General features: G+C 46.7%; 2 protein-coding genes across 2 annotated transcripts; one reads left to right on the forward strand and one right to left on the reverse strand.

Annotated features, from left to right (window-relative positions):
* The first annotated feature begins 4928 nt into the window (after positions 1–4928).
* Positions 4929–14177, forward strand: GKN2 (gastrokine 2). The gene is made up of 6 exons (XM_083514475.1): positions 4929–5072; positions 7116–7172; positions 9357–9488; positions 10870–10980; positions 12449–12602; positions 13939–14177. Exons 1-6 carry the CDS (start codon positions 5061–5063, stop codon positions 14019–14021), a joined length of 549 nt encoding a protein of 182 aa, XP_083370601.1. The 5' UTR covers positions 4929–5060; the 3' UTR covers positions 14022–14177.
* Positions 14178–17762: 3585 nt separating this feature from the next.
* Positions 17763–26601, reverse strand: LOC310711953 (gastrokine-1-like). Its single transcript, XM_083514480.1, has 6 exons — positions 26544–26601; positions 26120–26167; positions 25114–25251; positions 24891–24998; positions 20041–20179; positions 17763–18021 (listed from the first exon to the last, which is right to left on the reverse strand). Exons 1-6 carry the CDS (start codon positions 26553–26555, stop codon positions 17924–17926), a joined length of 543 nt encoding a protein of 180 aa, XP_083370606.1. The 5' UTR covers positions 26556–26601; the 3' UTR covers positions 17763–17923.
* Between the last annotated feature and the right edge of the window lie 295 nt (positions 26602–26896).

Below are 26896 nucleotides of genomic sequence, written 5' to 3' on the forward strand. Positions count from 1 at the left end.
CAGACCTGGGGCATGTAGGCGAAGGACAAGGAAACGGGGTGACGCCCTACAGATAAGCCACACGAGGCCGATAAAAGATATAATCAATACACTTTTTGATAACATTTGATTGCACAGAAGGAATGGGCGGGAGGCGTCATTTTAAAACTGCTGAATTAAGACCGAGTTTAATCCCACAAAACAAACATGGCTCGCCTAGTAAGCCTGTTGTGTGAAATGTCAAGTAACGTTCCAACATCTGCATTGATCAGGACGGGCAGAAATCTGGATTTTTTTTACATTTTTAAGTTCCATTCTTGTGATTTTTGCTTTTAGTGTGGCATTCAGCTATGTTTTACTCAACGGAAATTAGTGAACATGACTAAGTTAGGACTGTTAATTTTAGCGGATCTACTCTGAGTAAACCTAGTTGGCTACCACCCCTAGAGTCGATCTAATTTTCAAGGAAACATGAATTTAACACGAGAAAACATTCTGAGATCTGTTGCTCCAATGGCTACAGTTCTTTGTCTTCCCCGCTCACATCTTTAAATTGATATAATTAATTGACCCATGCATACACAAAAACTGTTTGCGAAGGCCAACAGCCTCTTCTGTTAACACCTGTAAGCAAGGAAAAGGTAAGGAAAAGGGACCCCTGACTATTAGGTCCAGTCACGGACGACTCTGGGGTCACGGCGCTCATCTCACTTTACTGGCTGAGGGAGCCGGCGTACAGCTTCCGGGTCATGTGGCCAGCATGACTAAGCCGCTTTCGGGCGAACCAGAGCAGCGACGGAAACGCTGTTTACCTTCCCGCTGGAGCGGTGCCTATTTAGCTACTTGCACTTTGACATGCTTTCGAACTGCTAGGTTGGCAGGAGCAGGGACCGAGCAACGGGAGCTCACCCCGTCATGGGGATTCAAACCGCCGACCTTCTGATTGGCAAGCCCTAGACTCAGACCACAGCGCCACCTGCGTCCCTTTTAAGGAAAAGGTGGCCCCTTTCAAAAGAACATGCTGATAGCGGTATGGAATCGCTGAAAGAATAAATTTGGTGGAGCACTTGCCACTTTCTGTAAAAAAAAGATACAGACCATCTTTCCATGGATATAAAGTTAAGTTCCAGTTTAGCTAATGGGGCCTCCTGCTGCTGCCGCACTGCCAGAGCACGATTCCTGTTCTCATCCTGAAGCAAAGTTCTTAACCCAAGGTACTATTTCTGGGTTAGCAGAGTCTGTAACCTAAAGCATATGTAACCTGAAGCATATGTAACCCAAGGTACCACTGTAGTACCTGATTCAATGGACCACAATCTCAAAGATTGCCCTTTACACAGCAGACCTCACCAACTGATGCTGAGCAAAATGTTTGTGCTGGGCCCAGGAGTTAATTTGAGCAATGCAACGCAGTCCAGGTCCAGTCCCGAATCCAAGGATTCTGTTATGAGTCAGCCCAACAGGGCCAAGGCAGGACACAAGGCAGGAAACCAAGCTAGGTCAGGCACAGGATCTCAGACAGGTTCTAGCAAACAGCAATGTTGCTCCTGCAACCTGGGGCAGGGTCTGACAGCCTTTTATCTTTGTCGGGGTAACGGCCGGTCCTGATCCCCCGGTGATTCACCTCCCTGTTTCACCTGAAGGCGAGCGCTCCTCCTGCGAGTACTCAGGTCTCTCCTTCTCTCAGACTTTAGTCTCTGCAGCTCGGGAGATGTCAGTGGGTTACTAGACCCAGGGGCCGCCTCATCCTCTCCTGACCCAACTGGTAGATGAGCAGCTGTATGTTATGTACTGAAGTTCTCACCCTGGGCCAGCAGGGGGATACTGTAAATAGCTATGCAAATGAAGGATCGAAAGTGACGTTCAGTGATTGGATAGTTTTAGAAAGTTGTTACAGTAACGTTGTACTGGAGCTCTATATAAGCAAGATGACTGAACCCTTCAGTTCAGTTCTGTTCTGGCCTGTGAATAAACAAGAGCTGTTTGAAGAATCACTGTCTCGTCTGATATGTTCACCCACAACTTAACACTGTAAGTGATGGCCCATCTGAAGGCAACAAGGTAATCCCCACATCTGGAGCCAGGGCAGGCTCAGGTCCCTGACTCGGCCCAGCTGGTGCTTGTTGCAGGAGAACCTGTGCAGACTGGGGCTCTTCAGGATCAGGCCCCAGACTAGGTTCAGATGCTGCCTGAGGCAAATGATCCGGTGTGGACTGAGACTTCTCTGGTTCTGAGTCCGAGCCCGAGTCCCAGGCCATCACAATGTTGGACCTCCGACCTACAAATCTGAGAAGAAGTCAAATGAGGTTTCTCCCCATCAGATCGGGACAAAGATATCATGGCCTTAGTAGCTTCCTTTTTAGCCACAATTTAACCAGGAACGAACCATCCTTTTGGGGAATAGACAGGGTGAAGCAGAATACCTAAGTGTGCACGATCACAGCGTGACCTTACTACCCTCGACGGCTTGACCCTTGCCCTTTTAAATTACTGCAGTAACTTGAAATGTTTAATATCGTGATGCCAATACGGCAAGAGTCTTGATAGCACAAGGATGGAAGAATGAGGAAATCCCAACGAAAGAACAGTGGCAAGAAAAATTGATGAGCTATGCGGAGCTGGCTAAATTGACATACAAACTGCGGGAGAACGACAACTGTGACTTAAGGAAGAATGGGAACTTTTTACAAATTATCTAAAAAGACAACAAAATGAACTGGACTCCTTGGCAGGTTCCATACACAAATTGATAACAAGATAGATAGATAACGTAAGGATATGTATAATTTTATAACATGCAGAGAACAATATGTGCAGAGAAATGAGAGAAAGGAGCTGAGGGAAGTCCCTGGTGGGGGGGGTGGAAGGGGGGTGGGAAAAAAGGGGGAAATAATGTATGGGATTACAGTCATACCTCATGTTACGTTTGCTTCATGATACTTTTTTCAGGTTACGTCCTGCGGCGATCTGGAAGTACCGGAAAGGGTTACTTCTGGGTTTCGCCACTCGCACATGCGCAGACATGCAAAATGATGTCACACGCATGCGCAGAAGTGGCAGTTCACAACCCACGATTGCGTTCTGTTTATGTTGCGAACAGGCCTCTGGAACGGATCCCATTCGCAACCAGAGGTAGCACTGTAAATGGTTTGATAATTTGTTATGTTGAAATTGTTTAATAAAAATATATTTTTAAAATAATATCGTGATGCCAATAAAGGTACTTAGAATCATAGAAACATAGAATCATAGAGTTGGAAGAGACCACAAGGGCCATCGAGTCCAACCCCCTGCCAAGCAGGAAACACCATCAGAGCACTCCTGACATATGGTTGTCAAGCCTCTGCTTAAAGACCTCCAAAGCAGGAGACTCCACCACACTCCCTGGCAGCAAATTCCACTGTCAAACAGCTCTTACTGTCAGGAAGTTCTTCCTAATGTTTAGGTGGAATCTTCTTTCTTGTAGTTTGGATCCATTTCTCCGTGTCCGCTTCTCTGGAGCAGCAGAAAACAACCTTTCTCCCTCCTCTATGTGACATCCTTTTATATATTTGAACATGGCTATCATATCACCCCTTAACCTCCTCTTCTCCAGGCTAAACATGTCCAGCTCCCTTAGCCGTTCCTCATAAGGCATCGTTTCCAGGCCTTTGACCATTTTGGTTGCCCTCCTCTGGACACGTTCCAGTTTGTCAGTGTCCTTCTTGAACTGTGGTGCCCAGAACTGGACACAGTGCTCCAGGTGAGGTCTGACCAGAGCAGAATACAGTGGCACTATTACTTCCCTTGATCTAGATGCTATACTCCTATTGATGCAGCCCAGAATTGCATTGGCTTTTTTTAGCTGCCGCGTCACACTGTTGGAACACTTGATTCGATTTGAATGAGATCTTGCAGAGCAAGCAAGATCTTGTGCGATTTGGGGCAAAACCTCACCCAAAATCAGTATGATCTTGCCTGAAATTGGTGCCAATGGCAGCACTGCTTCTCTGCCAACGGTGGATGCGGCAGGGCATGCAGTGGTGGCAGGAGCAGGTAGGTGGCGGCAGCAGTGGCAGCAATGGCAGCAGTGGTCCAGCAAGGCAGCGCTTCCTGTTTCATCTGAAGCAGTAAAAAAGGACACACCGCCCCTGCGAGGAGATCTCAACATGCGTAAAGTTTAGACGAAGAAAAAGGCAAGCATGAGGAGGAAGTGGGTAGAGAACATTCCCCCCCCTTTCTCTTGACGCTAGAACCCACCAACCTCCAACGATGCTGAATTTTGGAAGATCCAGAACAGATTAAAGGAAGTCCTAGATTTCCCCAGTGAAATCTCCAGGCAGGGCTGTGTGAGAAGGCTATCTGAAATTCTGAAGAGCTCTGCTGGCCAGTTTAGACAATTCAAAGCTAGACCCAATAGTCTGACTCTGTTCCTATGTAATGCACTCTAGAGGTGCAGGGATAAGCACTAATTAAAACATAAAAGAGCCATCCTGGATCAGGCCAATGGCTATTTGGTCCAACATCCGGTTCTCACAGTGGTCAGTCTGAAGTTCCAATGGGAAACCGGCAAGCAAGTTATGGAGTCCGTGACAAACTAGTTGGTCTGAGCAAATTTCAGAACAAAGGGTTTTCCATGCATGTTGGGTTCTGCTGCGGAAACATAGCTTAATAATGTGGAACTCCAAAATCCTGGTTAAAATTTAGGTGAGGGGAGTTTCAGAAGCATCCCCTCCCTCACAGAACCTCAGACACACACGCCTTTATTTAAGAACCTGATATCATAGAGCAGATGGTCAGACTAGAGGCAGGCAGCCGCAGACATTCTGGAAAGGGTTAACTGATATTTGCAAAATGACCAAACTGGAATTTTTTCGCAGCTGACTAATGTACTCTGGGCTATCGGGCGTGGTTATCGGCTCGGCCCAAAATGCAGATAAAGCCGTTTACCATGGCGGGTCCGATAGATATGGAGTCCCGAAGTGTACGGGGCCTATTTCTGTGTAATGTTCCCCACACCTACAGGCAAGATATAAAAGTTCGAAGTCTCGGGAATCTTATTCCATTTGCTTCTCAGCTTCTTCCCCTTATCTGAGAGAAAAATGAGCGGACTCGTGAGTATAGCTGGCAGAATCCTTTTAGCAAAAATTAATATATTTAGGTGAGGTTGTGAATTGTCTTTGTAAGGGTGGAAATTCATAGCAGGTGGGGATTCACCGCAAGCTAGCATCTCTTGGAAGGATACAGGGACCTTCACTTCATCCAAAACTTTACATTTCGTGAATTTTGAAATAACTTGCTTCGGTTTTGAATGAACTCATTTATGTAACTACAGAACGATTTCCTGACAGCAGAGTAGGATTATATTGTTACACACCACACCTGGGTTCAGATTCCTTGGGAAGAAAGTCAGCAGAGACTGTGATGTCTTTGGCATATTTGGTTTTATTTACACATCTGTACAGCGTGAGCATAGGATGGAGGGACTCATAGCATCAGCACCCCAACAGATCTTGCTTCTCCATGAGTCACAGCTTTGGAATCAGCACAGAGCAAGCAGGTCTCTGTGTCTCCAGGCTGCTTCCAACTCAGTTCTGTCACACACTCTCTGGCTACTGTGCTCCTAGGTGAGCAGCTAGGGTTACTGTGCAGCTAGGTGAGCAGGTGAAGGACAGGCCCACTCTTCAGCCGAGAGGCCCACCATCACTTGTTGTGGTTCTTGCAACCTGGCTCATTCTTTTGGGATGCTGATGAGGACACTTAAGTGGCCAGCTGAGGTCGCCGTCTTCCTCAAAGACTTGCCTGTCTAGCTCAGCAACAGAATCCCCTATTGGACCCTAACCCTCACTGTATACAGGACCCCATGTTTGGAAGGGACTCGGGGCACTGAGACCCTCAAACCCACAACACAATCAAAACTTTGAACGTCATGAATGTTTAAACTGAGAATATGGCATGTCTCTTGCAGGGTACAGGAGATCTGAGATCCAGAGAAGGATAAGAGAGGATCCGAAGATTGGGGCAGGGGGAGGGGAGCTTTTCTACAGGCAACCTTCAATTTGGTGTGTTATTCCAAGGCCTGTGGAGGTTCATAGTATGGCAAATTGGAGCAGGGCATTCTGCGTGGTGGCCCCCTGACTGGGGAAGGGAATTCCACCTACTGAGGACAACAGCTGCCAATGGCTGTTGAGAACATGGATAATCACTCAGGCTTAGTCCAGCCTCTGATGCCAGCTGAATGATTCCTAGCTACTGAAATCATGACGTGCTGTCTTTACTAGACTGCTTTGATTGGATGTAGCATTCCTGTTTTGCATTGAATTGCTTGATTGTACACTGCCTGGGTAATATTTTGATGAGAGGCAGTTCACAAATATTTTAAATAAAAAGCCAAGAAGTGAGGCATGTCTTGGGCAGATTCTCTGAAGGCCCTGCAGGGGTCATTCAGTGACCCCCCCCCCATTGGACTGGTGGGAACAAAATGCAGCGTCTTTGTGGGAGTTGGGAAGAATAGAGCTTCTGGTCGTCCTCTGCATTCCTTGGGGGAAATCCCATTCCTCTTCTAATACCAGCATGGGGCACTGGTAATATTGCTCTCCCAGGGCATTGACAATCCCTGAATGCCACAGGGAAGCTGACCATGTATGGAATTGTGCATTCACTTGTGGTGCTGGGAGCTTCAAGAAGGTAGCAGAAGGTTCAAAGCTACCCATCCACATTGACTTCACTGCCATTAGCCCAAAATCAAACCAGTTCTTCCCAAAGAGGGTGGTAGTGCCCGGGGGGGGGGGGGCCTGTTACCTAGGGGGGTGCAAAGAGGCAAGGGGCTGGCAGAGGAGTCCTGGAGATGTTAGTGACTCTCAGACTTTGAAAAGTTGGTTATCACTGGGTCTATTTCATCCATTTTGTTGAATTAACTAAATAATTTTAATTGACTTCTGAACAAATGTGCCATTAATTGTGACTGTTTTGAATTCTATTGTGTTATTACCTTCCTCAGGGTAACGTAGGGGGAATGAGGTTATGGAACCAAGGGGGCAGTGACCCCTAAAAGTTTGGGAACTACTGCTTTAAATGGAGCCACTTCCAACTGTGAGTTTGCTGTCCTATTTTATCTTAATGGAAAATATCTCCCCCTCCCCCTTTTCTTCCCCCAGGCTGTATTAATCGCTGTTCTGGGGGTCTTCTGGAGCCCAGCTTTTGCCACTTTCCAGGTAAACAGAATCATCTCTTTTTCACCATGGCAACACTTCAAATGACGTAACCATTGTGGTGGTATTTACTATACTGGGGCTGTCGTTTTATTTATCCCACTGCATGTATGCCCTACACAACACCAGCATGCAAAAGTGAGCAGAACCCCTAAAATACTGTGAAAAGTGGGACTGGCAGAAATGAAGCAAAACGTAAACAGATAAGATAGAAGTACTGGTGGATTTGCAGATTTAAGAATTGCACCTTATTTTGGACAGGGTTGTATCCTGCCCCTCTGAAAACACAGGCACACAGTTTGGAGGCTCTCAGTTTGTTAGCAGAGAGTGGCAGTTAGAACATATTACTCTGGTATTGTTCATTTTGCATTAATGATCTCTTAGCTTCAGAACCCAGTTGAAGATATTGTTTATTTATACCCCTAAACTGGTATAAACTGGATGTGGGTGGCGCTGTGGTCTAAACCACTGAGCCTAGGGCTTGCTGATCGGAAGGTCGGCGGTTCGAATCCCCGCAATGGGGTGAGCTCCCGTTGCTCGGTCCCTGTTGCTGCCCACCTAGCAGTTCAAAAGCACATCAAAGTGCAAGTAGATAAATAGGTACCACTCCAGCAGGATGGTAAACGGCGTTTACATGCGCTGCTCTGGTTCGCCAGAAGCAGCTAATAATAATAATAATAATAATAATAATAATAATAATAATTTATTATTTATACCCCGCCCATCTGGCTGGGTTTCCCCAGCCACTCTGGGCGGCTTCCAAAAGAATATTAAAATACTATGATACATCAAACATTAAAAGCTTCCCTAAACAGGGCTGCCTTCAGATGTCTTCTAAAAGTCTGGTAGTTGTTGTTCTCTTTGACATCTGGTGGGAGGGCGTTCCACAGGGAGGGCGCCACTACCGAGAAGGCCCTCTGCCTGGTTCCCTGTAACTTGGCTTCTCGCAGCGAGGGAACTGTCAGAAGGCCCTTGGTGCTGGACCTCAGTATCCGGGTAGAACGATGGAGGTGGAGACGCTCCTTCAGGTATACTGGGCCGAGGCCGTTTAGGGCTTTAAAGGTCAGCACCAACACTTTGAATTGTGCTCGGAAACGTACTGGGAGCCAATGTAGGTCTTTCAAGACCGGTGTTATATGGTCTCGGTGGCCGCTCCCAGTCACCAGTATGGCTGCTGCATTCTGGATCATGGCCACATGACCCAGAAAAATTGTCTGCAGACAAACGCCGGCTCCCTCGGCCAGTAAAGTGAGATGAGTGCCACAACCCCAGAGTCGTTCGAGACTGGACCTAATGGTCAGGGGTCCCTTTACCTTTAAACTGGGAATCAGCTCCCTTGCGGTTCAGCATTGGAGCTCCTGTCACATGGGCAAGTGCCTACCTCCACAGTAATGGTAGTGCCAACACTCTGGCATGCCTCTGCAGTGGGGACCCTCCGCCCCCCAATACTGGGTGCTGTTAGAAGTCAGATTAAAACCTGACCCTTTCAAGGATCTGTTGGTTGCTTCCCGATGCTGCAAAAGAGATCATTCCTCCCCCATTTTGCTGATTATTTGTGTTTTTCATTTTTGCTCCAGTTTTTCATGCATTTGATGGGGTTTTTTCCCCTGCTGCTGTGTACTTTGGCATACTGCCAAATAATGGGGTTCTTTTAAATGATTATCTCATTAGTCACTTTGATTTTTTAAAAGAAAGTTTAAGTGAATTACACTTTTTAAAATACATACCGTATTTTTCGCCCTGTAGGACGCACTTTTTCCCCTCCAAAAATGAAGGGGAAATGTGTGTGCGTCCTATGGGGCGAATGCAGGCTTTCGCTGAAGCCTGGAGAGCGAGAGGGGTCGGTGCGCACTGACCCCTCTCGCTCTCCAGGCTTCGCGGACCTCTCCGCAAGCAGCGGGAGCCAGCACTGGGCTCCCACGGCTTGCAGAGAGCTGCCTGTTTGGGGGCTGGGGTCGGGGGAAGCTCGGGCCTCCCCCGCCCCAGCCCCGCGCCTGGGGGGGGAAAATAACTTTTCCCCCTTTATTTCCCCCCCAAAAAACTAGGTGCGCCTTATGGGATGGTGCATCCTATAGGGCGAAAAATACAGTATATATACTTAAAGCACCCTTACTTATGTCATACTTCACAACAAGGAATATGTAAAAAAATAATAACAACAATTTGGGGGGCTATATTTATTCTCAGGTCTACAGAATCCCAAGCTACAATGGTGATTATGTCCAGCAAACCGTGTCCATAGATAATGAGAATCAAGTGGCCAACATCCACGTCTATGGAGGACTCTGCTCTTCAGATACCATTTTTGACTACAAGCATGTAAGTCTACCTGTTTCTGTCTCACAACAATCTTCTGGGGTCCTCTGCAAAACAGACTCAGGTGACAGAGGGTGGATCTGAAGGCAGGTGGAGCCACCATCTACCTTTTTTGCAGCTAAGGAGGTCTGGGACTGGTCAGCGCCTGGTTGGGAGACTATCTTGGAAGCACAGGAATTCTGCCTTGGGTTCATTTATGGAAGAAAGGTGGGCTTAACAACACAGGAAAGAAAGAACTCACACCAGGAATAACCAATATTTTAGGCAGAAACGTTTTTTTATTCAGCTGCATTCCATCCATCCATCCACACACTCAATATCATCTGTTTAAAATAAACTTATTTTGGGGTGATCACAGACATTGTAAAGGGTGATGGCAATGGCGAGCACCCATCAGTCACATTCTGAGGAATTTGTTTCCAGAACAGTCAAATTCATCCGTGCTTTTGCATGAATGGCTTTCTTCGCTCCGTAAAATAAGTCAGCTCGACATTCAACACACAGATTGGTTTTCTGGCAAGAATGAAGAACTCGCTGAGTCTATCCAATTTTGACACAATAGGAGGAGTTAGGTTAGTGACTCAAAATCCACTTTTACAAGTGACAGAGTTAGGCCCCTTTGTTCACCAATGCAGGCATGTTCCTGAATTTGTTCACACACAGTTTGTAACGGAGAAGATGGTCGTTTATTTTCTTTTTGAAAAATCGTGTTCATACAAAAATGTGGCATCAGACAAATGTATCGTTAGTCGCCTGTCATTACCTCTGAAATTATTAATGCATTTTGGCAAGGCTTTCTTGCCACTAAAAGTAAAAATGCTACAAAATGAGGTTGAATAATCAGTTGCAGGACATCCAAATGTATTCGGACACCTTTAATAAAACTGGCCAGTGGCCTCAGAAAGAGTCTTTCTTGTTTACCATGGGCCTCTAGTTCAGACCCAATGTCGATTCCTACCTTGGGGTGGGAGCAAAGAGGGGCCCGAAAGGCCCAGTAGTACCTTACAGTGGTGCCTCGCAAGACGAAAAGAATCCGTTCTGTGATTCTCTTCGTCTAGCGGTTTTTTTCGTCTTGCGAAGCAAGCCCATTGACGGATTAGCGGATTAGCGCTATTAGCGGCTTTTAGAGGCTTTTAGCGGATTATCTGCTGATCGGATCAGCTGATAAGCGGCTTAGCGGCTTAGAAAAGGGGGGGAGGGGGGAAAACCAGCAGGAACTCGCAAGACATTGTCGTCTTGCAAAGCAAGCCCATAGGAGATTCGTTTTGCGAAGCACCTCCAAAACGGAAAACTCTTTCGTCTAGCGAGTTTTCCGTCTTGCGAGGCATTCGTCTTGCGGGGCACCACTGTATCTCAATTCTTATTCTCCTTTTTTGAATGACAGGGATACATTGCCACTCGGCTCTTTTCTCGACGGGCCTGCTTTGTCATGAAGATGGAAAAAGGCTACATTCCAGAGCTGGAAGAAGTTGGGCGGCTGGCATATGAGAAGCAGGTAACTGCGAAGTTCATTACAGACATCTCAGTGTATATCTCATACACTGTACATGCCTATTCAGTTTATTTTTTAAAAAATATGTTGTATTGTTTTTTCCATGGATATATCCTCTAACAATATTTCTCTAACAATTTTCCATATTTCCCCCCTCCTCCCCTGGACTTCCCTCATACTCCCACTTTGTTTTATTTCCATATTACTCACTCTGCGTGTTGTTCCCAAAATTTTCCCAATACATATAGTCTTACATTTTATATATACAATTGTGTTTGTTTATTCAAACCCTGCCAGTGAGTCCAATTCTTTATGTTGCCTCTTCATATATGTTGTAAATGGTTCCCATTCTCTTTTAAAGTCTTTGTTATCCTTTTCATGTAATTTATCTGTTAATTTTGCCAGTTCTGCATATTCCATAAGTTTCCCTTGCCATTGTTCTTTCGTTAGTATTTCTTCTGTCTCCCAAGCTTGTGCTAATATAATTCTTGCAGCTGTTGTTGCATACATAAATAATTTCCAATTTTCTTTCTTTTTTTAATCTTGATCTAAAATTCCTAGGAGAAATGCTTCTGGTTTCTTAACAAAAGTCTTTTTAAACATTTTTTTTCAATTCATTATATATCATTTCCCAATAATTTCTAACCCTTTTGCATTCCCACCACATATGATAAAATGTACCATCTTTTTCTTTACATTTTCAACAGGTTTTAGATCCCTTTTTATACATTTTTGCCACTTTCTCTGGCGTCATATACCATCTATACATCATTTTCATATAATTCTCTTTCAATAAAATACAAACTGTAAATTTTAAATTCACCTTCCACATCTTTTCCCAGTCTTCAAGTTGCGTATCGTATTCAGTTTATGCACTTTGAATCATAGAATTGTAGAGTTGGAAGGAACTCCCAAATTGAACTCCCCGCAATGCGTGTGTCAGGAACGTGCCCCCCCCCCAGAGCGCAGCGGAAGAGTCAGCCTCAGAAATTGAGCTGAGCGAGCAAGGGGCTGACTCTGCAGATGAAAGCTGTCTGTCTGAGTTTGGAGAGGACAGGCCGGCCCCCCTCCAACCAAGGGAACAAGCTATTAGCTCCCAAGGAGAGGAAGAATTGGAAGCCGGTCAAAGCGTTGCCAGGCAACCAGCAGATAGGCCAGAGTCGGAGGCTGTCTCTTCTGGGGAAGAGACAGGCCTGCCGTGCAGTCCCCGTACAAGGAGGTTGGAGAGGCTCAGAGAGTAATGGAAGGGAAGGAGAAGAAAGGCGAGATTTTGGCATCCTTCCTGTTGGGGGAGGGACAATGAGTCAGACCGAGCAACTAAGGTTAATGAGAGCAGGCAGAACGCCATGCTCTGGATGTGTTTTTCTTTTAAATAAACTTATATGAAACTGACAGAGAGTCGTTGCTGCTTATCAGGCTGCTTGCTGTCCCTCTGGAAATGAGTTACTTCATAAGCACGTTCCCTTTTTAGATGATGAACAAGATGATGTCCCCCAGAAACGTGTGGGCGAAATATGAACCCAGTGACTCTTTCTTCGGAGAAATCAAGGAGTGGCTTGTTTTCGGCAGCTCCATCGAGAAGCTCTGCAAGAACGTGCCCGTTTACAAAGTTGAAAAAGTTGAGAGTGAGTATTCACAGTCCAGCCAAACAGCTGCTTCAGTTTGGAAATGGAACTTCCAGAATTGTTAAATGTTGGAAGTGCAGTGGAAATGCAGATCAAACTAGACCAAAAGAGCTCTGCAAACTGGAGTGGCAGGTTTTCTGGATTGGTTACTGAAGAGGTGTAGGAATGTTCGGGGTGGCAGGAGAGGATATATTGTTTATTAATATCCTTCCTAACTTGTGTTAGGGACGTGGGTGGTGCTGTGGTCTAAACCACAGAGGCTAGGGCTTGCTGATCAGAAGGTCAGCAGTTTGAATCCCCGCAATGGGGTGAGTTCCCATTGTTCAGTCCCTGCTCCTGCCAACCTAGCAGTTCGAAAGCACGTCAAAGTGCAAGTAGATAAATAGGTATCGCTCCAGCGGGAAGGTAAATGGTGTTTCTGTGCACTGCTCTGGCTTTGCCAGAAGCGGCTTAGTCATGATGTCCATATGACCCAGAAAAACTGTCTGCGAACAAACGCCGGCTCCTTTGGCCAGTAAAGCAAGATAAGCGCCGCAACCCCAGAGTCGTCCACAACTGGACTTAATGGTCAGGGGTCCCTTTACCTTTAACTTGCGTTAGCAAGTTTCTTTGCTTAGCAGAGTTTACATTCCCCCTCTCATGCACAGCAGATAGCTGGTTGCAGGCTTGTGCAAGCCTCTCACTATTATACAATTCAGTCTGTCTCAGATTGAATTGCATATTCCTGGTAAGTTCCCTTGAATCCCTCTTAAAAGAATAAAGACACAACAATCTTATTCAAAGTCGATAAAAGAAGTTTACTTACATCAGTTCACAGTTGGATCCCTGAAGGCAGACTTAGTTACAAACATGTACATGGGGATCTACCCCATATGGGGGAACAATCCCAGTGCTTCTGCTAGCTGAGAAGCTAGCAGAGCATTCCTAGATAAAAGCTGGTCCAACGAAGAGGGAAGAGAGAGAGAGGTGCGTGACTCAGCCTTTTGTTACCTGGACAGGTAAGGTCACAGCCACCTTCTATCACATGCAAAGGAAGGTTGTTCCAGCCCAGGAGGAACAGGAAGTTTTGACTGGCTGGACCAGACATTCCCCTGCATGTCTTCTCTAGCATTACAAGGAATGTTGTACCTGACTGCTCTCAGTGGATTATATCCCACAAGAGGACTATCTCACTAACTGCCTAATAGTGCAATCGTATTCAAGTCTGCGAAGGCCCACTGAGTTCACAGGGACTTGCTCTCCACCCAGTAAGTGGGTATAGGATCGCAGTTTTCAGGTCTCAAATTTATTTTTTATCTTTGTGTGTAATTTGTTTTTCTTGTCTCCTCCCACCTAGGTGGATTCCATGCCGGCGGCTGTGCCAAGGCTGGCATCCTTGGCATTCTGGGCATCTCCGTCTGCGCAAACCTCAACCTGTAGACCTCCTGAGCTGCCTCCCAGTATTCCATGCTCTTCCAAGCTTTCTGCCTCCCCGTGAATTATCTCACTTTCCTCAGCTTCTTGGGCTTTCTTCTGCTTCCCTTGAAAGCTGCAGCCCAACCCAAGACCTGTTAATAAAGAAAAGCAACTTCCCAACCCTCCCCGCTCTTGGCTTCTTTTTTCAAAGTCACTACAGTGGTACCTTGGTTCTCAAACTTAATCCATTCTGGAAGTCCGTTCCTAAACCAAAGCCTTCTCCCCAGCAACTACAAAATAAGGTCCTTTCACTGTTTAGCTCCTGTGTGGCATATGCAGCGACAAAAGCCATCAACGGTCATTTAAGAAAATGCATTTAAACCCCCTGGATAGAAAACTGGATGTACATTTCCAAAATATAAGATAAAAAAAACATATTTTGTTATGTGCAAATGGCTTTAGATACAGTGGTGCCCCACAAGACGAATGCCTCGCAAGACGGAAAACCCGCTAAACGAAAGGGTTTTCCGTTTTGGAGGTGCTTCGCAAAATGAATTTCCTATGGGCTTGCTTCGCAAGACGACAATGCCTTGCGAGTTCCTGCGGGGTTCCCCCCCCCCTTTTCTAAGCTGCTAAGCCGCTTATCAGCTGATCCGATCAGCAGATAAGCCGCTAAAAGCCGCTAATAGCGCTAATCCGCTAATCTGTCAATGGGCCTGCTTCGCAAGACGAAAAAACCGCTAGACGAAGAGAATCACAGAACGGATTCTTTTTGTCTTGCGAGGCACCACTGTACCTATTAGGTCCATAAACGACCATGTAGCATATATTCAACACAAAAAACAGCGACAATTTGTTGTTGATAAAGGACAGCTGGACATATAAAGGGCCCCATTACCTTCAGTAGCTGAGGGCCTCATCAGACCTACATCCAGCCCTGGAGGTGTGTCTATGGGGCCACGGAGGCAGTGGCTCCGAAGCGTTTGGGAACCACTGCCCTAGATAGAACCCATCTTCAGAGTCTGTCTTAGCTAAGAAAGATGTGAATAATTGATAAAGAACTAAGCATGTCTCTGAGCATTTACAGCCAGGGTGTGTGTGCACCAACATTTTTGAGCCTGAGGGGTGTCTTCCCAGTGGTAGATACACCCGCTCCACTCTGTTGCATGCAGCTCAGCTGCCTTCTCACTCATCAAATTGTTAGGATATTTCCGTTCCACCTTAAAAGAGAGCAGTCTTTGTGAGTCAGAGTCTGCGCATGTCCTGTTCACAGGATGTTTATGTTTGCTATTGCTTTCGTTTTTCTCTCTCTGTCGGAGACACTGACGCAGACAGTCATGTCTTTCTTTGTTCTGATCAACGCTGAATAAAGCTTGTAAATAATGCTCTCCTGAGTGCGACTTCTGCTGTCAATTATCTGCTGATAAGAGTGTGCATGAGCTCTGGAATGTGGCAAGATATTTTCTAGAAACTCATGTCGCTAATCGCTGGTACTGCGTGCCTACGGGAGATCGATGGATCGTCCGGCACACGGCTTGGGGCCATGATGGACTTTGTCTCCCTGGCAGTATCCCAACACAAATAACCAATCCGAGGACTGGGGTGGTGGCACTTTTGAACCCCATCCTAGTGCTGAGCTAGGCAGAAGACCAGGTGCTGTCTCTAGCTTATTCATTTATTTAATACCCCTCCACTCGGTGGGGCCATCAATATTTTGCTCTGGTGGGTGCCCTGATGTGGCCCACAAGCCAGGTTTTAGCTAGTCCTGAAATACAGCCTACCTTTTCGCTCATTTACTCGGCAACCACAACTCTTTCCGATTAAGTATATTTATTAATTCCATAAAATTTGTATACCTCTTGATGGTTAATGAAACACATCTAATGGTTTACAAAAGAATATAGCAATTAAATAAGTAACGACAACGTTAAAAAAACAACCCAGCAATAAACTAAAAAGACATCGTTTTGTCTACATTTCCGAGTACGTTTCCGAGCACAATTCAAAGTGTTGGTGCTGACCTTTAAAGCCCTAAACAGCCTCAGCTCAGTATACCTGAAGGAGCGTCTCCACCTCCATCGTTCAGCCTGGACACTGAGGTCCAGCGCCGAGGGCCTTCTGGCAGTTCCCTCACTGCGAGAAGCCAAGTTACAGGGAACCAGGCAGAGGGCCTTCTTGGTAGTGGCGCCCGTTGTGTGGAATGCCCTCCCTTCAGATGTGAAGGAAATAAGCAGCTATCTTCTCTTTAAAAGACATCTGAAGGCAATCCCTGTTTAGGGAAGTTTTTAATATTTAATGCTGTATTGATTCTAGGCGTTCCACCATGCGCACCAAATGCGGCCCTACGGCTGGAGACTGGCCTCCTCTCCGTCGAAACCCGAACCTGGTTAAGAACATTTAACTATTGGCTTCGCTTAAATTTAAACCCATCCGGACTACTACCTCTAGTAGCACGAGATGCACATAGAAGTCGGTGGTCCAAAGTAGTGCATCAAAAACTACTTATATGTGGCCTCCAAGCACAGCATCTCCTGAAAATGGGTCTCCCCAAGGCAAAAACTATTATTGATCAGCGCATGAAGGATATTGAGCAGCAAAATAATCTGGCCTATATTAAGAAATTTAGTGCTTGGTACGCTTATCTGCCCCCCTCCCACTTTGATTTTCGGGCACCTTATTTGTCTACCTTAACCATTCCAAAACTCAGACGGGCCTTTACACTGGCCAGACTCAATATGTTACCCTCGGCTGTTCTTGAGGGTAGATATCAAGGAACTTCATTTGAGAACCGGCTCTGCCCCTGTGGAGCTGGCTGCGTGGAGACTGTGTCACACGTCCTCTTGTCTTGCTCCCTATATAAAGATCTCAGGGACGAGACCATCGCGCCGCTCCTGTCTGCCATCCCGGGCCACTCTTGCGAAGCCAAGCTGTTCTCACTCCTGGCCGACCAGAACGGCTCGACAACAGAGAAGGTTGCCAAATTTGTCGAGAGAGCAATGAGATTGAGAGCTGCTACCTGAGTGACATTAGCGTCGTCGCCCAGATTCCTCTCCTAGGATTTTACTATTATTATCGCTATGTTTTGCTACTATTATTTTGTCGTCCCCTAAAATGTATTTTATATAATTGACTTTTTAGTTTTATTCTTTGTGTGTCGTATTGTTGTTTTATTGCTATGGCCGATGGCTGACGCAAATAAAGATTCTTATCTTTAATGCTGTATTGTTTTTAACACTTGATTGGAAGCCACCCAGAGTGGCTGGGGAAACTCAGCCAGATGGGCGGGGTATAAATAATAAATTATTATTATTATTATATTGTCTAAGCAAAAATGTTTTCAGCTGAAAAGAGCACAGTGAAGGCGCCTGCCAGATATCAATAGGCAGGGAGTTCCAAAGTGTAGCTGATTAGAGACACGCTATGACTGCAGAAAGGCCTCTGCACCTCTTCCATGCAGTGAACCCAGCTGAGTACCAATTTGGTAAGTGGGCAAACTGAACAGAAATCCAGCTGTTGAAACTTGAGGTGCTACTTTTGTCTCTTTGCGACAAATTAAGATGTGAGGAAGGGATGGAGGCTAATGCTTTATAGAAAGCCCCTCTTACCTCCCCCCCCCCCAAACACAGAGACCGGTCTTCTCACCTAGATTGAAGCCTCTTTGGTTGCATGTTGGAATTTTTAAAAATGACACACAACTGAGTGCAGTGCTTCATGTCGCATTATTAAATCTTCCTTCAAATTTCAAGAAATTGAAATCAAGACCCATTCATGTTGTAAACGTTTATTATTATTCTTCAAGTGCTGATAGCTGGATTGGGCTTGGAAAACTGAGCAGTGGCTGGAGAGGAAAACATGGACAGCGAAAAGGTTGTTGTGAGGAGAACAAGGAAGGCAAAGATTCGCTCTGTGGACTCTTGGCCAGCATTTTAGCAACTCGGAATGTTGCCGCAGAGATAGATGTTGAATAAGCCACGTAGGATCCCGACATTCGCACACCCTCGACTCTGCAAGGGGAGGTTGGCTCCTGTGAAGGGGGAAAACACAACACAATTATTAGCAAAGAAGCATCAGACACAGTGCTGCCATCTCCAAGACATGGCTGGCCTTTCCAAATTGGGGGGCTGGAAAATAAATGCAGCTTCTACGCCAGGGGGCAGCAAACTTTTTTAGGAGGGGGCCAGTTCACCGCCCCTCAGACCCCGTGGCGGGCTAGACTGCGCATGTGCACGCACACAGCGGAGGGGGGCTCCTCTCTCCCCCCAGCCCCTCCCCTCCCCCTGCTTTCCTACCTCCTCCACCACTCTGCCTGCGGTTGGGAGCCGGTGGTGGTGGCGTCGCCTCTCCTTTCCAGGCCAGCCTTCCTGGGCGTGGGGCCAGCAGGCGCACCAAGCTCCGGCCAATGCCCCACAATGTGCCCGCCACAATGCCCACAGCGCGGCCATGGATGGAGAGGCCAGTGGGCAGGTGGCGAGTCTGGGCTGCGCCTCAGCACTCGGGCGGCAAGGCTTTGGATTGGCTGGCACCAATCAAAGCCCACCTCCCTTCCTCCGCAGGGTGGGGAGAAGCCAGGAGGAGGTGTGTGAGAGGGGTGGGGGAATGGCGCCCGGAAAAAATGCAAAAAAAAAATATGGCGCAGCCCCAAAGATCACACCGATCCAAGTAGCGATTCTAGGACTGTCCACAGGACGGATCCAGAGGGCAATTGGGCCTGATCTGGCCCGCAGCCCTTAGTTTGCCGACCCATGTTCTATACACTCTGCAAAGTCAGCTTGAATCACGTCTACACAAGAGGCTTAAACTGGCTTGGAATGAGTTTGGCTATCGTGCAACTGTTCCCTACAAAAGTCTTGGCATTGTGTGTGTGTGTGTGTGCGTGCTGGTGATTAATTTCTTGCTGTAGTATTTTACCCTTCTACACAGCCCCAAATCCCAAGGTTCCTTCAGATGGAAATATCTGGCTCAATGGTTCCCAAACATTTTTGGGACCACCCACCCCCACCCCAGTTCCAGTGATCCCTCCCTTACCCATTACAGTGGTACCTCGGAAGTCGAATGGAATCCGTTCCAGAAGTCTGTTTGACTTCCAAAATGTTCAGAAACCAAGGTGCGGCTTCTGATTGGCTGCAGGAAGCTCCTGCAGCCAATCAGAAGCTATGGAAGTCACATCAGACGTTTGGGTTCCAAAGAACATTCGCAAACCGGAACACTCACTTCCAGGTTTGTGGCATTCGGGAGCCAAAACGTTTGACTCGCAAGGTGTTCAGGATCCAAGGTACGACTGTATTCCGAATAGGGGTTTGCACAACCCACTAAGGAAGACAGTGACACAATAAAATTCCAAACAGTAGGAATTAACTGCACATTTATCCAAAATCCGGTTTAAACTATTTCGTTTAATGAATTCAACAAAACTAATGAACTTGATCATGTGATACCAGCTTTTGCCCCTCCAGTGCCCCCCTGCCACCCCCTTGCCTCTTAGAGGGCTCCCCGATATATGGGGGGCACTACTGCCCTCTTTGGAATCCACTGACCTAGAGGCTTGAAATGGCTTCAGATCAGCAGAGGTGTTCCCTGTGCTGTACAGAAAATGGTAGGAGCAGGACATCTAAGCAAAAAACTCATCGGTTTAAAGGAACCTTAATCTGAGCTCACTTCTCCCTTTGGCTCAGCAGCCAGGATGAGGCCTACCCTTCCAAGAGCAGTTTGACCAGCCTGCACAACTGTCAAGTGGGGTTTGATGTCCTGCTCCCTAGTGGGGATACCATTTAGAAAGGATAGGAAGGCCACCTCCTCTCCTCTGTGTGTCAACCTGACTGGTCATGATCTCCTACTACCTTCCTTAACCTGGTCCCCTTCCAGATGTTTTGGACAACGTCTCCTTCCAGTCCCAGCATCATACAGTCATGCTGCTGGGTGTGTGTGATGGGAATTGTAGTCCAAAATACCTGGAGGGCACCAGGTTGACCAAGATTATCTGCCCACTGAGTTTAACCCCACACAGCCATTTCTGCAGCTAGAGAGCAAGAGAAACCTGCCTCACCTTGCTCTTTGGAGGCGTAGTACACAGGAATCCCACTGCAGAGCTGCTCAATGGGGCTTCCAAACTGAACAGTGTTCTGGACACGGGTCTTGCCAACCAAGAATGTTAAGTCACTCGCCGGAAGGGTGCTCTTGGACAGCTGTGCCAGGGAGGGATGAAAAAATTGGAATTACTAGTGGAAATTTATCATGATCAGAGATCATGCTTGGAGATCATAGAATCATAGAATCATAGAATCATAGAGTTAGAAGAGACCACAAGGGCCATCGAGTCCAACCCCCTGCCAAGCAGGAAACACCATCAGAGCACTCCTGACATATGGTTGTCAAGCCTCTGCTTAAAGACCTCCAAAGTAGGAGACTCCACCACACTCCTTGGCAGCAAATTCCACTGTCAAACAGCTCTTACTGTCAGGAAGTTCTTCCTAGTGTTTAGGTGGAATCTTCTTTCTTGTAGTTTGGATCCATTGCTCCGTGTCCGCTTCTCTGGAGCAGCAGAAAACAACCTTTCTCCCTCCTCTATGTGACATCCTTTTATATATTTGAACATGGCTATCATATCACCCCTTAACCTCCTCTTCTCCAGGCTAAACATGCCCAGCTCCCTTAGCCGTTCCTCATAGGGCATCGTTTCCAGGCCTTTGACCATTTTGGTTGCCCTTCTCTGGACACATTCCAGTTTGTCAGTGTCCTTCTTGAACTGTGGTGCCCAGAACTGGACACAGTACTCCAGGTGAGGTCTGACCAGAGCAGAATACAGTGGCACTATTACTTCCCTTGATCTAGATGCTATACTTCTACTGATGCAGCCCAGAATTGCATTGGCTTTTTTAGCTGCCGCGTCACACTGTTGGCTCATGTCAAGGTTGTGGTCAACTAAGACTCCTAGATCCTTTTCACATGTGCTGCTCTCAAGCCAGGTGTCACCCATCTTGTATGGAGATGCTCTAGTGCAGGGCTGAAAATCTCCCTCACTTTTTAAAAACCATTCTTCATCAATTAAGTAGAAAAAAGCTTGCATTCCAAAATCAGGGGTGTCTTACCCATAGAGGCTAGTGGTGCAGGGCGCCAGGGCGCCACGTTCTGGAGGGCGCCAGGGAAGAGGCAGAAGCTGGACGTGGCACCTCCCAGCATCAGCTCACCACCCTCGCCCACCTCCGCCATACCGCGCCGCGCCAGGAGCCTCCACCTGCCATGGCCACCGTGGCACGAAGCGGCCAGCTGAACCAGGAGCCGCCACATCCAGCCTCCGCCTCTTCCCCGCTGGAGGAGCTGCCCTCCAGCCGCTGCCCGCCTCCTCCAGCCCCGCAAAGCTGGGCCTGTCGCCGGCAGCGCTGTCTTCCCTAAAAAAGGTTGGCAACTCTGGGAAAGGGGGGGGGGGCGCCAGAGGGATCTTTGCACCATGGCGCCAGATACGCTTAAGACGGCCCTGTCCAAAATTATCATAGAATTGTTGAAGAAGGATCTTTTAGCTCAACCTCCTGCAAAGCAGGAATCACAGCTCAAGTATCCCTGACAGATGGCCATCTAACCTCTGTTGAAAATCCTCCAGTGAAGGAGAGGCCACCACCTTCCGAGGGAGTCCATTCCACTGTTGAACAGCTCCCTTCCTGGTCCATCTTCTATGCCCAATTTCCTCCACAAATTCCTTTGTTAGCCCTCCCTGTGGCTCATCTGTAGGCCTGCTCTGCGTATGGCAGCACCGGGAGAGAATCACAAGAGGCGGCCGTGCCAGACAACGGAATCCGTGCCTGGTGTCGAGTTTCCCATTTCAGCAACAGATTTAAAGCTAATGGGAGTGATCCGCAGATTTTCCTGCTGGCATCTGTCTTTCTTCATTCCACACACCATTGTGATGTTTAGGACAACTTCATTTGGTCAGAAGAATAGCGGCCGTTTGGGGAACCCACAAAAGTGGAGTCCCCAGGCCTATAAATTTCATGAGCTTCTACAGAGGTAAATCAAGTCTGCATAATCAGAGCTGGGTGCCTGGTTCAGCAAGAAGTACAGGGCAAGCTACTGTCTATCAGGCCAGCTCAAGGTTGAGATTCTCCTGCACATTCCTGGCAGATTGATAAGTTCAGTTCAGTTCAATTTATTGTGTTTAGTGAGCAGCCATTACACACATAAAAATAATAAGAATGCTGCTAATAATAGTGGTTTACATTTCTACTTCCTGACGTCTACAGGATAAATAATTTCTCATTCCCCCTTTAAGTTTCAATGTTTCATTACACGAATCTGTAAAGCCTTGGTAAGGAATTTGGATGTTCTAAAGGATATACAGCGGTACCTCGGGTTACATACGATTCAGGTTACATACGCTTCAGGTTACAGACTCTGCTAACCCAGAAATAGTACCTCGGGTTAAGATCTTTGCTTCAGGATGAGAACAGAAATCGTGCTCCGGTGGCGCAGCAGGAGGCCCCATTAGCTAAAGTGGTGCTTCAGGTTAAGAACAGTTTCAGGTTAAGAACGGACCTCTGGAACGAATTAAGTACTTAACCCGAGGTACCATTGTAAACCTCTCTACATCAGACATCAAAAAACAGGTCTTTGCAAGAGACGTCCCTCCCTCCTGCGATCTTAACAATGGGTGGAAGTAATTGTTTCTAAGGTCATTATAAAGAGGGCATTCTAGGAGTAGATGAGTTATGTCTCCTATTGACACAGAGTTGCAGCCACAAATTCTATCCTCCTTAGGAACTCCTTTATGTCAGTCCGTCGAATCTGCTAACGGAAGGACGTTTAGTCTTGCCTGTGTAAAGGCTATCCTCATTTTAACATTTGGCAAATCTATCTTGGCAGGGATGCATAAAGGTAAAGGGACTCCTGACCATTAGGTCCAGTCGTGGCCGACTCTGGGGTTGTGGCGCTCATCTCGCTTTATTGGCCGAGGGAGCCGGCGTACAGCTTCCGGGTCATGTGGCCAGCATGACTAAGCCGCTTCTGGCGAACCAGAGTAGTGCATGGAAACGCTGTTTACCTTCCCGCCACAGCGGTACCTATTGATCTACTTGCACTTTGATGTGCTTTCGAACTGCTAGGTTGGCAGGAGCAGGGACCGAGCAACAGGAGCTCACCCCGTCGCGGGGATTCAAACCGCCGACCTTCCGATCGGCAAGCCCTAGGCTCTGTGGTTTAACCCACAGTGCCACCCGCATCCCACAGGGATGCAGACAATGGAATAAAAAAACATACACTTAGTTAGACTGACAGATGCTGAGCTCAGTAGTTTGTGATTGCATCTTGGTGTCTCTAAGCCTTTGAAGTATTAATTCTTTAGCTCAATCCAAAAGATGATATGGGGGGGGGGGTGGAGTATTAATTATTTAGCTCTCTCAAAACCCTGAGTCACAAGAAAGGAGGCAGAGGGTCCCAACCTCGTGGCAGCAGATTCCATTTCACGTTTCCATGAGTTTGGGGTCATGTCTTCCAAAATTGTCATGAGGGATTTTGATACATGCTTGGGGGGGGGATTAAACCAAAAAAGCAGAGCTAGTCTAAGGGCTTTGGCTTGAATGGGCATTACACCCATTTCTGCAGGGAGCAGTGCTATTTTGGTAGAGGTAGGGAGGGTGAAAGAGGAGAGCGCAAAATATAGTCTAAAGCTCAACATATAAAAAAAAGGAAGATCATGGCCACTGGTCCCATCACCTCCTGGCAAATAGAAGGGGAAGAAATGGAAGCAGTGAGAGATTTTACTTTCTTGGGCTCCATGATCACTGCAGATGGTGACAGCAGCCACAAAATTAAAAGACGCCTGCTTCTTGGGAGAAAAGCAATGACAAACCTGGACAGCATCTTAAAAAGCAGAGGCATCACCTTGCCGACAAAGGTCCGTATAGTTAAAGCTCTGGTTTTCCCAGTAGTGATGTATGGAAGTCAGAGCTGGACCATAAAGAAGGCTGATCGCCGAAGAATTGATGCTTTTGAATTCTGGTGCTGGAGGAGACTCTTGAGAGTCCCATGGGCTGCAAGAAGATCAACCTCTCCATTCTGAAGGAAATCAGCCCTGAGTGCTCACTGGAAGGACAGATCCTGAAGCTGAGGCTCCAATACTTTGGCCACCTCATGAGAAGAGAAGACTCCCTGGAAAAGACCCTGATGTTGGGAAAGATGGAGGGCACAAGGAGAAGGGGAAGGCAGAGATCAAGATGGTTGGACAGTGTTCTCGAAGCTACCAGCGTGAGTTTGACCAAACTGCGGGAGGCAGTGGAAGACAGGAGTGCCTGGTGTGCTCTGGTCCATGGGGTCACAAAGAGTCAGGCACGACTAAATGACTAAACAACAACAAAGAGACTGGCAGGAGTCTCTCCAGTAAATCAAAATTGGCCATGGCCCACAGTGGTGCTCCATAGAACATCTCTGGCAACACCCCGGTCTTATAAAGTTCTAAAGTGGGCTGCAGCAAGTTGCCCCTTTTGTAGGCTGGAATCGTAGTAGTCCATTTAAAGTTCTACCAGCTAAATAAGGTGCTTGATTGAAGCTGTGCAGACCATTAGCCTGCCCACTGAAAGACCAAACTGAGATACTTAAATGAAAATACTTGCTCCAGTGCATTTCCTTCGAGCAAGCAATTGTAACTTTTCTTAGATTTGCCAAACATCACAACTTTAGTTTTTTGGTAATTTATAGTAAGATGCTCATTCTTTCAGTCCAAGGTGAACCGATTCAGCAGTCTGCGCAAGCCCAATTGGGTGTAGGAAATCAAGATTGCATCATCTGGACACATTCATAAGGCAGTGTGAGGAAGCAGTTTCTCCTAATATCCTCTCAAACACTCTTGCAGTTTTTACATCTCTTCTCATGTAGGCTACCAATCAAAGCATATAATTTCCACTACAATACCTTCTGCCCTTTGAAACTGTGGAGTGTCTCCAGGCTTGGGAATAGCTCGAAATCCATTGCTGCTACAACACAGACCCTCTTCCGAAACAGCCTTGCAGCAAAAAGGCCCTATCAAATGCAAGAAAAAGCAGATTTTAATTATAAATCCAAAGATTCAAATCTCCATGGATCTGTCCAGAATTAGTGGGTCTGAATTACTATCTGCTTTTGGGGGCGGGGTTACCTTTTGGTAATCCCAGACGGCATCCCATCCGTTCCACCCATTATAGTTGTGGATATTGGCCGTTTGATCTTCCTGGTTGACCCTCACCGCCTGGTGGGTGCTGGTGTCGGTATTTCCTTGGTGCTTTACAGCAATAACCTAGGGAGTTTAAAAAAGGGCTGTAATGAACGAGGCAGGGGGTAGGCATGCGGGGGGGGGCTATGAAACTCTGCCTTGGCTGGGGATGGAGGGGGCTTCAACAATTTTTCAAGTAGACTGTATCAAAGCTGGACATCAAGTCATCATGAAGATTTATTTTTTAGTATTATTTATTGAATGTATCTCCCGCTTTTCCTCCACAGAAAAAAGAAGGAGCACAGAAAAGGCAAAGTATATCTCCAGGTAGACGAACTGTGTTCTGACCTCTGAAAGAAAAATAACAGTATATGTCCATGAAATATCCAGCAGTGTCATCCAGCAATGACATAGTCCAGCAATGCGATGGACAAGGGGGGGGGGCAAGCTCCTTGTTTGGGGGGACACCCTCCCCCACCGCTTCTGCCATCATCCATGCCAAAGAAAACCAGGGTGGCACATTTTTGCTTGTGACTTTGCCGGATATGCACATGTTTTTTTAAGTAATTCCCCTTAATATCATGCATTTCCACATGCTATTTTCACTAACACATTCGTTTTTATGCACAGTTTTTCTTAACAGATGCATTTTTGTCTACAAAAAACAACAACCAACAACAACTGCACCACAAAATTCAGAGAAATGTGAATTCTGAAGGCTAGCTGTGTTTCTGTTCACATTGTTTTGAGAAATTCAAATCAGGTGGGTTCATACTAAAATGTGAACCTGACTGAGTGAGTTTCTCCCCCGTCCTGGACTTCAGAACCTAATCTATCCTATCAGGCATCTGGGAAAGGCTGCCCCGTGGAGATGCCCATAAAACAATAAGTAGCCTCCTTAAATGGGGTCAGCCTCTTTTCCCCATCCCAACGTTGAGAAATGGTGACTTACATCACTGGCTGAAGAACAAGTCAGGGAGACAAGAAATACGAGGACAGCCTGAAGGAGAGATCAGATTTGCTCGTTAGATAATTATTGCAGGTTAAATGGCATCTTGAACAAAATGCAGTGCAGTACGATAGGGGAAGGGCAGAATGGCAAAAGCTCCCAGGCTCAATCTCTGCTGGGATCTCCAGGTGGGGTTGGGACCTCTCAAAACATATGTGTCCATCAGCATCTTCAAGACCAGCTTGTCTTCCATGGCTACCATATGCACAAAGATACCCATCTCTCTTGCCCAGCAACTTGTTTCAGATTGCAAAACTTCATAAGGTGATTAACTATGTCCATTCTTGCAGTGGAATCCCATTAGCCGATGGCACCAAAAGAAAACAATTGTTATCACTACCGTGGCGAAGCTGGAAGCAGTACTTACCAAAATCTTCATTTGATCCACCTGCCAGATGTTTCCGAAAAAGAGGATTGAAAAAATCTCAGACTTTATGCTTAAATAAAGTTTCCATATCAGCAATTCCAAGGTCCAGAAAGATTAGTGAGATCTGCAGCAACGTAAGTAGCTCCAGGCTGGCATTAATCCCAGCTAAAAGTGGTTGGCAAATAACTTAATCTTTTGTTTTAAACAGACTTCCAGCCAAGTCCTAAAAAGATTTTTTTTTCACTAGTAAGTTAGAACCAAGCACAAGGAGGTGTGCTCCTAATGGAAAGCTTCAAGGATGCAGACTTCGTTCAGTGGCTGTTGTGTAGTTGAGCACGGCACTTGCAAAAACC

Source organism: Podarcis liolepis (genome assembly GCF_965112155.1).
Source record: "Podarcis liolepis genome assembly, chromosome: 7".
Taxonomy (NCBI): Eukaryota; Metazoa; Chordata; class Lepidosauria; order Squamata; family Lacertidae; genus Podarcis; species Podarcis liolepis.